General features: G+C 39.1%; 1 protein-coding gene across 1 annotated transcript; it reads right to left on the reverse strand.

Moving 5' to 3' along the window:
• Positions 1-2027: 2027 nt before the first annotated feature.
• LOC131781292 (putative nuclease HARBI1) lies at positions 2028-3067 on the reverse strand. The gene is made up of 2 exons (XM_066163527.1): positions 2590-3067; positions 2028-2497 (listed from the first exon to the last, which is right to left on the reverse strand). The coding sequence occupies exons 1-2, from the start codon at positions 3065-3067 to the stop codon at positions 2028-2030; spliced, it is 948 nt and encodes a 315-aa protein (XP_066019624.1).
• Between the last annotated feature and the right edge of the window lie 10569 nt (positions 3068-13636).

Below are 13636 nucleotides of genomic sequence, written 5' to 3' on the forward strand. Positions count from 1 at the left end.
AATTATTAAATTGAAGTATTGCTCTAATGTTCAATTTGCTTTGTTCTGATCCATGAATCCTGATGTCCAGTGAGAAGACAGATGGAAACCATACGTGGTTTTGATATGTGATCCAAAACATGTGCGTTTTTCATCGATGTTTCATTAGGTATCAAAACTCATGCACACAACGAAATTAGCCATTTTTTATTGAGTTTTAGAAACAATTTTTACCCCAAATGTACAATTTGTGTTTTCATTTCTGAATTTTACCGGAAATGTGTCACTTTTTGGCCCATCAGTTTCTGTCATTCATCCTGACTTTTTGTGATGTTTGGCTTATGAATTCTTTAAACTGTTCATCAACAGAACAAACCTACAAAAATGTTCCTCAGGATCTAAAACTTTGAAAATATTGACCGACTAGCTCGACAGGTATGAAACCATCTTTTGGATCCTGAAATTTACTACCCTGGGGTCAGTTCAATAAAGAAATTACACTTGTAGATTCTACAGTTGTAAAAAACGCATGTAAAGTCCGACTTGTAAATACAAGAATTCAATAAAAAAAATTCAAACACTGGAATTTACACGTGTACAAGCAGTCTTACTACAAGTGTTAATTACAATTGTAACCGTACAATTGTAAATAGCACTGAGTGGATATGTAAACTACAAGTGCAAATTATTTCAGCTCAGTGCGGAAAATTTATTTCGTAGACCACGTCGATTTTTTCCCTGTCGTTTCAGCATGTTGTCGAAATCCCAGAAATTGCTATTAGCGCAGCTTGTGAGGGATAACAAATCAGTTGTTTTGGCTCCATTTTCCTCGACTGTAACGAAAAAGGCGAAACAGGAGGCATGGGAAAGCATCTTAAGACAACTGAATGGTGTTGGAGCGAACGTCAACAACATAAAAACCCTGAGAGATGTTATCTGGGCAAACATTCGCCGTGGTATGATAAAAAAAGTCAGTGACTCGAAAAAGACCGGTGCAGGAGGGAGTGCACTCACAGAGCTGGACGATACAGTCCTTGATATACTTGGAAGAGAGAGCGCAAACTTGGAGCCTGTGAAGGTTGAAGACACACCAATTGTGTTTGAGAGTGAAGAGGTTGTCTGCACTAGACCTGAGACCGAAGGTGAGATAATTTAGAATAACCAGAAACAACATTTATAAATCAAAATGTCCTTCTTTCGTTTCTCTGCAAGCAAGTTGTCAATTTGAAGCTAGGTCAGGCGCGATTATCGCGTTCCCAAATGAAAATGTTTCTTTCTTACTTTAATCGCAACTTAGCTTCGTTCAAACGTGATGAGTTTAAAGATGAGATTTTCATGTATCTACCAATCTTTTGTTCATTTAGATGCAAAAGCAAAGCATGAAACAAAACCTTCAGCCAAACCAAAGGAAGCCAAAGAAGACAAGACATCAGTATTCCAAAAGCCTACCATCAAATCGAAGAAGGGGCTGAAAAAGGCCACTGTCAGTTCCACAGCAGAATTAGAAGAAGACATATTACGAATTAGGAAAAGAAAACTACTTTTAGAGTGTTCAAAGTTGTCCTTGGAGATTAAAATAATGAAGAAAGATTTCGAGGCGATGGATTAATAGAAATAATTTGACTTAAGTTTGAGAATTGCGTAAGTGCAATCAAGAGAATGAAAGCTAATAATGTCAATAATTTACAGAATTGTATCACTTTGTTAGAAAGTAATCACGCCGTTAATAAAAACAATTAGTCTTAGAAGGTTGGTGGTTTGCAATCATTTGTTTAATTATTAGAGGGAGCGCAACGGACAAGAGGATATCAATAATTATTGAAATGACTTCAATGACATAGCTCATACCATGGTTTATTGAATTCAATGACAGCTTCTGTTCTTTTTCAATTTCATATTTGGGCTAGGGGATCGTCCTAAGCATATCATTATAGTGTTATAAATACAATATCTGCAAATAATGAAGATCGAATAAGAAATGTAAACTAAATGTTTTTAAGGCCCTTAACAATTTGATTTCACATCGATCGACATTGTCTCACTTTAATTCAAAGAAAATGCGCCAAGAGCTCTTGTCGTCTGTCCTCCTGCCCCTCGTCTTGCTCGGCAGACTCCCCTTCATCAATTTCCAGATCTTCGTCATCCAAAAGATCAGCACCATCATCGTTAAATAGTATGCAAATGTTGTGTAGTATGGCTGCACACTTGATAAGTTCAGCAGCTCGTTCCATACTTCTGACTCTTAAGCCTGTTTGTAGAGTGTAGAATCTTTTTTTTATAACACCATTGGCTCTCTCTATGGTGCTTCTGGTTTTCTTGTGCGCCTCATTAAACCTGAGGCGAGCACCTTCTACATCTCCCCTGAAAGGAGGAATCAGCCAGCTGTTGCATGAGTAGGCAGAGTTGCCTAGAGTTACTGCTCCAGGGAATGGCCTCTGAGCATTTTCTTCAAATGCAGTCCACAGAGTACTCTCTTTGAGAACCCGCGAGTCATGCCATCTCCCAGGACAATCGGCTGCTACATAAAATATATTGAGTAATCTGGGCCGCAAACCACGGCCACATTGAGGGATTTCGTATGATGCCGATTCACGTATGCATCTTCATCACCAGCCGGGGGATTTATCAGAACATGGGTTCCATTCACGCAACCAGCAACACAAGGAAACCCAGCTATATCATGAAACTTTGAAGCGATTCGAAGGGGCTGCTTGGGCCAACAAACAAGTTCTCGCTGTAAACTTAGTATTGCCAGCGTAATGCGGTCTATGACATTCCAAACCATTGATGTTGAAATTCCATGGCATGAATGCATCACATGGTAAAACGAGTTCGTACCAAGGAAGTGGAGAAATACTAACAATTGTTGTCTCGCCGTCAACGCTCTATTGCGCCGTGTTCTGTGTTCCAATTGCGGACCCACTGCTGCCAGTAAATGTTCGAATGTATCGACTGGGAGATGAAACTTCTGTCGAAATTCGCATGGATTTTCTACGTCAAAAAGCCGTCTTTTCTCAAAATTCCTCGGCTGTCGTCTTATTCTATTTCTCAAAAGTTCATCTATTTCTTCTTCACTCGAAGATGACATGCTATCTCTTTAAATGAGGCCAACAACAATTTGCTCTCGAAGTTTACAAGTGACTTATGACTTGTAATTTGCTCTTGTATTTTACAAGTGGACCGCAGGCCAAAAACAAGTTGGACTCCTGTAAAACGTTTTATTGAACTGACCTAATTTCACATTCTACACGTGTAGCTCTACACCTGTAACTACAGGTCGGACACTTGTAACTTTGGCTTGTAAAGACAGTTATTGAATTGGATTTTTTGCGCGCTTGTAAAAGCAACGGTCCAACGTGTAAATACAAGTGTAAAAGTTTTATTGAATTGACCCCTGGTTTGGTAGTAAAGTAGTATCTTTATGTAAGGATATTAAAATGGTTTTCAAATGAGGTCTGCCAAACAAAACAAAAGTAATCATTACCAGCCACAATATCTACAAATAAATAATCATACAGGTAAGCAGACAATCACGCAATCAGGCAATAGGAATTATGAAAAATTCTATGCAGTCAAGTGAGTAAGTAATTTTTTCTATTTTACTGTAATCTCAGGGCAAGGTCTATTTGCCAATTGCATTGCAAAACAATACCAAACCGAACCAATGCATTTCATTTCAGTCATATTTTGGGCTTCTCCACTGTTTGCCTTTCTGCTGGTAATAGGTTGGATCAACAGCTAAAGTACCTAGAGGGTGGCCAACCCTAGTGATCTCCTGACAGCAGCATGTATATTGCAAGACAAGCATCGAGAAGACTTGCTATCATCCATGCATGTCAAGTGCTCAGAAAGATGGTTTCTCTTGCAAATGATGAAGAAATGTACAGGTGTTGCATTGATATGTTCCAGTGACAACAGTTGTCGTTAAGACGCCCAATTAGAGCAGACCATTATATTGCTATGAAATGATAGCTACAAGTGTAGGCTTTTCCTAGTATCATTTTGACTTATGACGTGTTAATTTTTAGATTGGCCAAGCCATTGCAAAACAGCTTTATACGCAGATTACGAAAGCAACAGGAGCCATGAAACAGCTAGCCAAGGAGTATACAAGACAAAACGTTGAGACTTTGAGTTATAAATACCCTTCCACAATTGCGGTTGAAGACATGTAAAACATCAACAGGCCACTGTGGTGTGTACTAAAGGATGATATTTAACCACAGTCTGCTGCTCCCTATTGTTTAAAGAGGCAACTCACTGATTTGGTCGACATATCGCCAAAAGATGCTTGAGGGAAACAGCCAACACCAAAGAAGAAATGGTTCAAATGTTCAGTCATATTGAGGGAAAGTCAAAGGTTTTAGACTCTTGGTCAAAGGAGCTGATAGAGCAGAAGGATTTGGAGCAAGCTCGTGCATTGCTCTCTATTGCTTGTACTAAAATGGATGAGCTTTCCGTATTCACTTGGTCTCTTTTCTGATGGTGCTGGTGGCCATAAGGAATGTGAAGCTCAGTTTGACCTTGGAATTTTCCCTGAAGTGGATTCTGATGATGATAACGAGGAGATTCAGATGGAGGACAATGCCAAGATTGATGAGGCTGACGTGTTTCAACAGTTTGGCCAAAGTGAAATCTTTGAAGAATTGCATTCCATTCTTTACGCCAAATACAAAAGTGGCAGTGAATCCAATATGGATAGTTCAGATTTTAACATAGAAATATTTTAATGTTAACTTAAGAACCGTTTCAAAAGCTTGTTCCTTTTCTTCTTTCACTCATGAATATGTAGCTATGAACAATTGTTACCAATTTGCTAAAAGAGTACTCAAACTCAATGTCAATCAGTCTTTTCACACAGTAAAATACAGCTCTCCTCCACGAGTCAATTCAATCTTGTTTTATCCTCCGTGCCTCTTTCACACATCTTTGCCTGATCATTTTGTTATGACATTTAAGGCCTGTTTAAATTTAAAAAAAGGTTTTTAGCATTTTGGCCCAAGTGTTTATGGGATATATCTCTTGACTCACACTCACACTCACACTGATTTTGGAGAAGTTTGTTACCTTGGACGTTCTTGACTCATGCAATAATGCACCTAATAATTCTAATAAAGGTCGTCATTGCCATACATAAGAATACTTCTTCCAAGGATAGAAGAGCAACGAGAAATTTGACAAATTGGCCAATATTGCCAAAATAGGTCTAGGCATCCCACGAAAGTCATAAGAAAGTTGTGGAAACTGACCTTTATCACCAAGATGGGTCCAAGTGCAAGTCATTGTCAATATCCCAGGAAGATCTTAGGAAACTTTTAGAGACAGGGCAATATCGCTAAAATAGGTCCAACTGGGAGTCTATTGTTATAAGAAAGTTGCTAAAACTGGCAAATATCGCCAAAATGGGTCGAAGGGCAAGTCAATGTTTACATCCCATGAAAATCATTAGAAAGCTGCAGACATTGACCAATTTTGCAAAAAATTGGGTCTAAATGTGGGTCAATGCTGACATCCCTTGAAAACCATACGAAACTAATAGAGATTAGCCAAAACTACCAAAATGGTTCAAAGTGCGAGTCAATGTGTCAACTTCCCATGAAAATCACAAAAAGGTTGTGGTTAACGTCGCCAAAATAGATCCAAGTGCAGTCAACGGCAATTTTCCGCAAAAGACACCATAAAGTCACAGAAATTGGCCAATATTGCCAAAAATCAATGTCTCCAATATCCCATGAAAATTGTGAGAAAGTTGCAGAAATTGGCGAAAATCACAAAAATGCATCCAATTACATAGAGATCAATACAGGTATCCTTTGAAATCCAAAGAAACTCTTGGAAAGTTGACAAAACTTGCCGACATTGCTACAATGGGGGGAAGTGCGGATCAACAGCAATATCTTAAAAAATTAAAAAGTTGAGAAAACTGACCAAATCGCAAAAAATGAATCCTTAATGCAGCCAATAGCAATATCCCATAAGAGCCAGGACAAAGTCGCAGAAAGAAGCTAACATTGCCAAAATCAATTTCTCCAAATATCCCTTGAAAATTATGAAAAAGTAGCAGAGATTGACAAGACTTTGAAAGACCTTGGAAACTGACCAATATCGTGTAAGTGGTTCCCACATGTGGCTCAAGAGCAATATCCCTTGAAAATCATACAACTGTTGGGGGAATTTGCCAATATCGCCAAAATGGGTCCAAGCAGGAGTCAATGTCGATGTTCCATGAACATCAAAAGAATGATGTGAAAATTCGCCCATATTGCCAAAATAGATATAGGTGCAGGTCAATGTTGATATTCCATGAAAATCATAAGCAAGTTACAGAACCAGGCCAATATCGCTAAAATGGGTCTAAGTGCGACCCAATATCAATATCCCATGAAAATTATAGGACAGATGTGGAAACTTGCCAATACCGTTAAAATGGGTCTAAGGGAAGATCAACAGCAATATCCCATGAAAATCATTAGGGAGTTTTGGAAACTGGCCAATATTGCCAAAATGAGTCCAAGTGCGAGTCAAATCACGAAATTGCGTAGAATAAAAGCCATCACGAAGAACTAAATTTTGTAATGGAGCTTCTTATGCAGCCTGGGGTAATGGCTTACCCTGAGTTTGAATGACCATTTGTACTTCACATGGATGCTTCAAGTGGTGGATTTGGGGCAGTGCGCTACCAAGAACAAGGGGGCAAATTGAGAGTTGTTGGCTATGGCTACAGAACATTTACACATCCAGAGCACAACTATCTCTTACACTCAGGGAAATTCGAATTCTGGACCCTAAAGAGGGCAATTACTGACAAATTCAGAGATTACTCATTCTATGCCCCATCTTTCACCGTCATCACAGACAATAACTCACTAATGTATGTGATGCGATCAGAAAAGTTGAACTGCATAGGACTACAGTGGGTAGCCTAATTAGCAATTTACAACTTTACAATCAAGTGCTGACTCGGCAATACCAATGTTTTTTTTTTTTGCATTTTATTTGTTTTTGGGTTTTTACTAACCTAGGCAATGTTGACTCGGACATTCTGTCCAGAATTCCATTAGATATGGATAAATATAGGAGAGATTGTACAGAGGAAGAACCCGAAGATGTTGTCAGAGTAACCCTGGATGTAGTGAGGTAGCAGGCAAAAGGCAATTGCCACCAACACGACAACACCTAAACCCACATTAAAGGATCTGAATCTAGAACCCTTCAGCCCCAAAGAAATCAGGGAGGCACAGGAGTCGGAGAGTGCCTTACACTATTTACTTTATAACAAGACACATGGGATTAAACTGAGTGGTAGTCAACTTAAGGATGAACACCTTACTGTTACCAACCTTAGGAGACAATGGAAGAAGCTGGAGGTTGATGAACATGGTATTCTGCGATGAAAAACAAGTTCAACGTAACAATTAGTTCTAACACGCATCTTCATTCCAGTTGTACTTAAAGAACTTCACATGGAGATGGGACATAGCAGACTGGAGCAGTTAGCTTTTACTGGCTACATATGTACAAACATATATGTCGTGAACCACTCCGTACCACCCAGAGGGCAATGGCTATGTAAAACGTATGAACCATACTTAATTCTCTATATTATGGACCCTTCCAGAGGTAAAGAAATTGTACTGAAAAGATTGTTTAAAGAAGCTTATACTGGATTTTCGCCTTTTTTTCAGATGTTTGGCCATTCTCCGTGATTATCGGTTGACTTATTGTTTGACCTAGGCAGCGACCCTCAACAAGGTAAATACCAGAATTATGTCAAGACGTGGCAAGTAGATATGAGACAGGCATATGATGTTGCATCTAGTGCTATCCAGCAACTGTCAGCAAGGAGTAAAGCATATTATGACAGGAAGGCTTCCTCTGCAGTCCTACTTCCTGGCAATCACGTACTTGTTAAAAACCTTTCAGAAAGGGGAGCACCTGGAAAGCTTCTTTCACACTAGGAAGAACAAATACATGTAATTAGGGAGCATATGCAACGGCACAGTCTATCCAGTAAAACCTGAATATGGCAGTGGGAAACAGAGGGTATTACACTGTAACTTGCTCCTTCCTTGTGCTGTTTCACCATTGCCTGAGCAAATGAGAGTCTTGTCAAAGACTGCCTAATCGCCATTTGGAGCACTACCCCAGCCTGGAGACCCTGGATAGAGTTTCGGTGACAAGTATGAGATGAACACACCATATTCTCCAGTTACCCACCAAATATCCTGTTAATTAGATGAAGACACCTATTTATAGACCTGTAGGACCACCGTGGCCAGGAGGATTGTACAAATATGGCAGATGGTAGGGATCCATCTGACCAACAAATGGCTGCTGGCCACTTACCGTTGCCAACTTTGGCTGGTCCAGATACGACCAACAGAGTCTCTCAGGAAAGTGATGGATCAGATTTAGGGGAATATCTAAAAGGAGCTACACGACTCAGACAGGAGAAATGACCCCCAGGACACTGACCTACAGTCAGTTGGGAGTGCCTGAGTACCAACGTCTAAACCTAGTGGTAAACATGACTCAAGGCCCTCCAGTGATACTTCCTTATCAAGTCCTGGCCAACTGGTTTGTACCTTATGGCACTCTGCACATGCCCTTTGTTCTGCAGCTGCTGTATATACCACAGTCTGCATGAACAAATCAGTGCTGAACACTTTTGTAGTCACATCTAATTGTTTTAAGCCAACTTGTTGCTCGCCCTGAATAATCAAAGGCCTTCAAAAACTCAGTGTCACATTTGAACTGTAGTAATTAGCTAGTTTATACATAAAATACAACATTGCGGATGTTGGAACCGCTCAAACAAGACTTGAGTTTCAAACATAAGGACTGACACTCCCCAACCAGTTTTTGTTTACTTTTTGGTCTTTAATGTTGTAATGTCGGGACGAGATTTCCATCTAGTGGGGAGTGTGTAGCATGTAAGACAAGAGAGACTGGGCCCAACCCTGGAATACACATTATGGGATCAGAAGATCCCATGTGCTTTTAAAAAACAATTGGAGGTCGGTCCTAGTTTACAAGAAAACATGTTACTTTAGTTTTTGTGTGAGATTGAGCAGAGTGCAACAGACGCATCTTGCCATCAATAACAGTGGACAAGGTGGAGTTGTTCCTAATATGGCTGTACCTGAGTTCATGGTTGCCATGTTTCACCCAAGTACAGAAGAGGAACAGGCCCATTACAGGATACTAGTAGGTAACCACAAGACAGCTGACCAGTGCAGGTCTGCGCTTATGTGGGCATATGATAATGTGCACAAAATAATGGACATCTACCTATGAACTGTATAAAGCAAGTTCACATAACCTACCCCACAGGTTGAGCAGCTATTCGTTTCAAGCAACAGGATACCCCTAACATCTTCACAGGTGTCAACATCTGTATGGCAAACATTCCAGAGAGGAAATTGTGACAGAAGAAAGAATATCTGCCACAATCATACGGAAGTCCCTTGCTACTGGCATGCATATCCACATGCCAGATGAAAAGGATCATCTCACTGCCCTAGCCCAGCTAAAGACCTAGACTCAAGCCCGATGTTATCATGTACATGATCAGCTTATCAAAACTGACCTTAGCTGAGGGGCTGTGACCAAACTTGTTGCCCGAAAATCGAGCAAGATTCCTCACCCACAGGATGGTCTCAAGGACACTAAAGCAGCCCCAAACCTCAACACTTCTGGAGGAACGCCCCTTGAAGGCTGTAGTCTTAAAGCTTCAGAGCCTAAAAGAGGAAAATATGAAAGACTGCAAGCCTCTCTCAGACACAGAGTCTTCTGAAGTGAAAGTTAAGAGGTATCTTAATTCAGCCCAACCAGAAGCAGCACCATCATCCACAATGCACATTTCAGGCTCCATATCTGCTGGATCCTCAAGGTTCTGGAGAAAGTTCACAGAGGAGAAGACAAACTATCTTTTTAAATTAACCAAGACCTGACTGAAACTAATGCTATCAAGAAAGAAGTTGTTTGGCAGAGGGTGAAAGGTAAATAAAGTTCATGCCATACACAAAAAGAAAACAAATGTAAATGCAAAAGAAAGTAGGGTAAGGAAAGTAAGTAGCGAGAGGCCTTTAGTAGAAAAATATAAGGCATTCAAGATAACGGACGACTCCTTGTTATCTCATTGATGGAATGGTCTTACATGAAATTAAGTGAAATAAAAGAAATGATCACCACACTGCATAATCAGTTTACTGCTTAAATTGCTCAATCATTACCAGGATCATTGCATTTGTTTCATAAAACGTCAATAAATGCGCACCATTTCTCCCACACAATTTTCGATCACCAAAGGATGCATTAGACTTGGTATACCTAGAATTAATAACTGGTGTAACCTTCAGTAATAGATAAAATAAAACCTGTGATCTCCAAAACTAGAGTAAAGTCGTGCACAGTTTAATAGACCTGCGTTATAGACTGTTTTGGCTTTTACTGACCTGTAGTATTCAGTAAATTTAAATTCCTTTCTACCACTACCTGATAGCATCGTTCAATGAATTCACAATAGATCGTCTACAAGATTAACAATAACTGAAACATACTTTAGAGTTAATAAAATAAATGTAACTTTTACACTAGCGTGAGGCTTGAATAATTTCTTCATTTGCTCATAAGGTTGTTAATGAACGCATACCTTATCTTGGACACAATCTTTAATCACTGAAAAATAAAAGTTACCTTTTAGTACATAGTTAAACTGTAGTGCATTTCTTTTAATCATTACTGAACATGTTAACTGTCACACTGTCTGGCCTCCACGTCCTTTCAAGGTTTATATTTATATTTTATATATTACTATAGTGACCTTTAGTATGCTATGTACTAAAAATTTACCTTAAGTATGTAGTTGTACGTTTTGTACATCATTGAACATTAAAAGTTATACAAATTCTCACTATCTGGCCTTAATATCCCTTTCAAGGTTTATGTTAAAAATAGGTCGCCATAGTTAACTTTTAGTGCGTTATGTACTTTTTGATAATACAGATTCGTACTTTTTAGTTCTGGGTGTCCTTTTCATGATTAACATTAGAAAAGTAATTTACCATAGTTAACTTTTGGTGCGTTATGTACTAGAAATTTACGTTTAGCACGCTGTTGATGTTACGTACAATTTGTACATCATTGAACATTTTGATTTTACAAATTCTTACTTTTTGAGTCTAAGTTTTCTTTTGAAGGTTTCAATTCAGCACACACAAGAGGACTAGTCCCTGTGAATACTTCTGGGGACAAGGTCTTTACCTTTGAACTACACATTTTCCTAAAAAAATCTGACCACTGCAGCCAAATGTTTAGGACTGTGGACTTCGGATATTAAAATAATGTACTTTACATTGAATAACGTGCTTTTCTTTCTTCTTGTAAGGCCATGGAGGAACTTGTTGATCATCCAAGTATCGGGATTATTGCCGAGCAAACTGGAGATCAAAGGTTTCAATTTGCTCCTGTAAAAGTCAGTTACATAGTGGAGATTTTGGATAAACTTAATCCTTAAAAGGCCATTGGTTGTGACAAAATTTCTCAAAGGTTGTTATGTTTATCCTCTCCTCTCATTGCTGAACTGGTGACCTGCTGATCAATTATTTTATCACTAATCAACAATGACCGACAATATGGAAAAGAAGTGATGTAGTTCCAGTATTAAGAAAGAAAGCATGACAAATAAGGCTAGCTATCGACCAGTATCTGTTTTAACTGCCCTGTCGAAAATATATGAGAAGGTGATGTTTGATCAAATGTACGATGCATTTCACTGGAGGCTCTCACCAAATCTATCAGGCTACCTCAAGGGTCATTCATTTGATTCTGTTTGTCACCCACTTCTGCCAGCCAAACTGAAAGCGTATAGTTTTACAGATGATGCCTTGGAACTTATGTCAGCCATCTTTTAGGTAGAAGACAAAGAGTTAAACTTGATGGAGTATATTCTCTCTGTGGAGAACTATAACAACTGAAGTATCACAGGGATCCTTGTTAAGTCCACTCTTATTTTATATGTACGTTAATGATCTTAATTACTTCGTTTCTAATACATCCTTAACACTGTATGCTGATGACACTATGAAATATGCCTCGGATGTCTCACCGACAGTTCTGCAGTGTGTTATTAACTCTCACCTCAGCGTGCTACCAAGATGGTTTGGATTAAATTACTTAAAGATTAATGCCGCTAGAACACAAGCTGTTGCCATCTGGCCATCATTATATGAATATGAATTTCATCTTATTAATGAGAAGGTTGAAAAGCAAGATACACTTAAGATCTTAGGGGTAGTCTTCAACAGTAAACTAACCTTTAAGGCGCACATAAAGGAACAGCTGAAAAAAAGCATGCGCAAAGGCTTCAGCCTTGTGGAGACTATGCAAGTTTATTCCGAACTATGTAATGGTACGTCTCTACAAGGCATATGTTCTCCCACATCTTGAGTATTGCAGCCCTCTTTTGCTGAGTATAGGTAATGCTAAGACTACCAAAATGGAGAACACTAATTACTATTTATTAAGAAGTATCTTAGGCTTTCCGAAGTCTGTTTCATACGACTACCTCCTCAACATCGTTAATATCAAGTCTTTAGAACAATGCAGGCAATTCCAGTCGCTATTTATGTTGTACAAGTGCTTGCATAGCCATGGAGCACCCTATATTAGTAAGTTTTTCAATATATTGTACTCGCTGATGAAGATAGCAGTATTGCAGTCAAAACGTAGCAATCTACTTCAAAAGTGACTCTGTCGTGAGACAGACAAACAAAGTTTATCTCCTATCGTACACCGTTATGACCAATAAGCACATATTTTATTACACAACATTTTCTTGTGTCTAACTTTTGGTGAGGTTGAAGCTTACTCAAAAAAAGGAGTCAGGCTGCGAGAACACTTCCAAAGCCTACAAGTTTTTTGCCGAACCAGGTTATCTACACAATGTGAAAGGTAATTTGGATTGAACTAAAACAAATTCCGTTCCTAAATTATCTAAATGTTCACAATATGTACAATTTTTTAGTGGCCTACCCAGAAGACGTTGTCAGAGTAAAACCACCACATACCCTTGAAGCCTATATAACAACAGCCTCAAAGGCTTTAAAAAGGCCGATGTTCCTGTGGTTGCTGGTGCTGGAGGATTCTACCATCATATCATAGCGTTGCTCTTCTATCTGCCTCACTGTAAACAATATGGTCTTACGGCAATACCTGATGATCTCCATGTACTAGCCTTCCACAGTGATGGAGCGTAGTGCATGAGAGAAAGATCTAAAACAAAGCCATTCAGAACATATGGGTGAAAAAGCACAGCTAGGTGCTACCAACACTAAATTTCTAAAAACCACCTTTCATTCACCAGCTGCTATCTACAAAATAATGATTTTGGAAATCTACATGATCTTGAGCCCAAACCATGATCTTATGACATTTCACACTCCTTCTTCCCAAAGTTGCCCCTAGAAGATGCCAAAGAGCGAATTAATCACAATCTAATGGTCTGTTTAATGAATGAAAAACAAGCAGCCCCGGAATCTTTACACTTATCCCAAGAAAAAGCTGTGGAATTAGAGTATGCAACAACTTTCAAAAGTCTGACACCCAGACTTTGTACTCTGCATGCTAATACGAAGAACTGCTAGTAAATTTGGAG

This window comes from Pocillopora verrucosa, chromosome 3 (genome assembly GCF_036669915.1).
Source record: "Pocillopora verrucosa isolate sample1 chromosome 3, ASM3666991v2, whole genome shotgun sequence".
Taxonomy (NCBI): domain Eukaryota; kingdom Metazoa; phylum Cnidaria; class Anthozoa; order Scleractinia; family Pocilloporidae; genus Pocillopora; species Pocillopora verrucosa.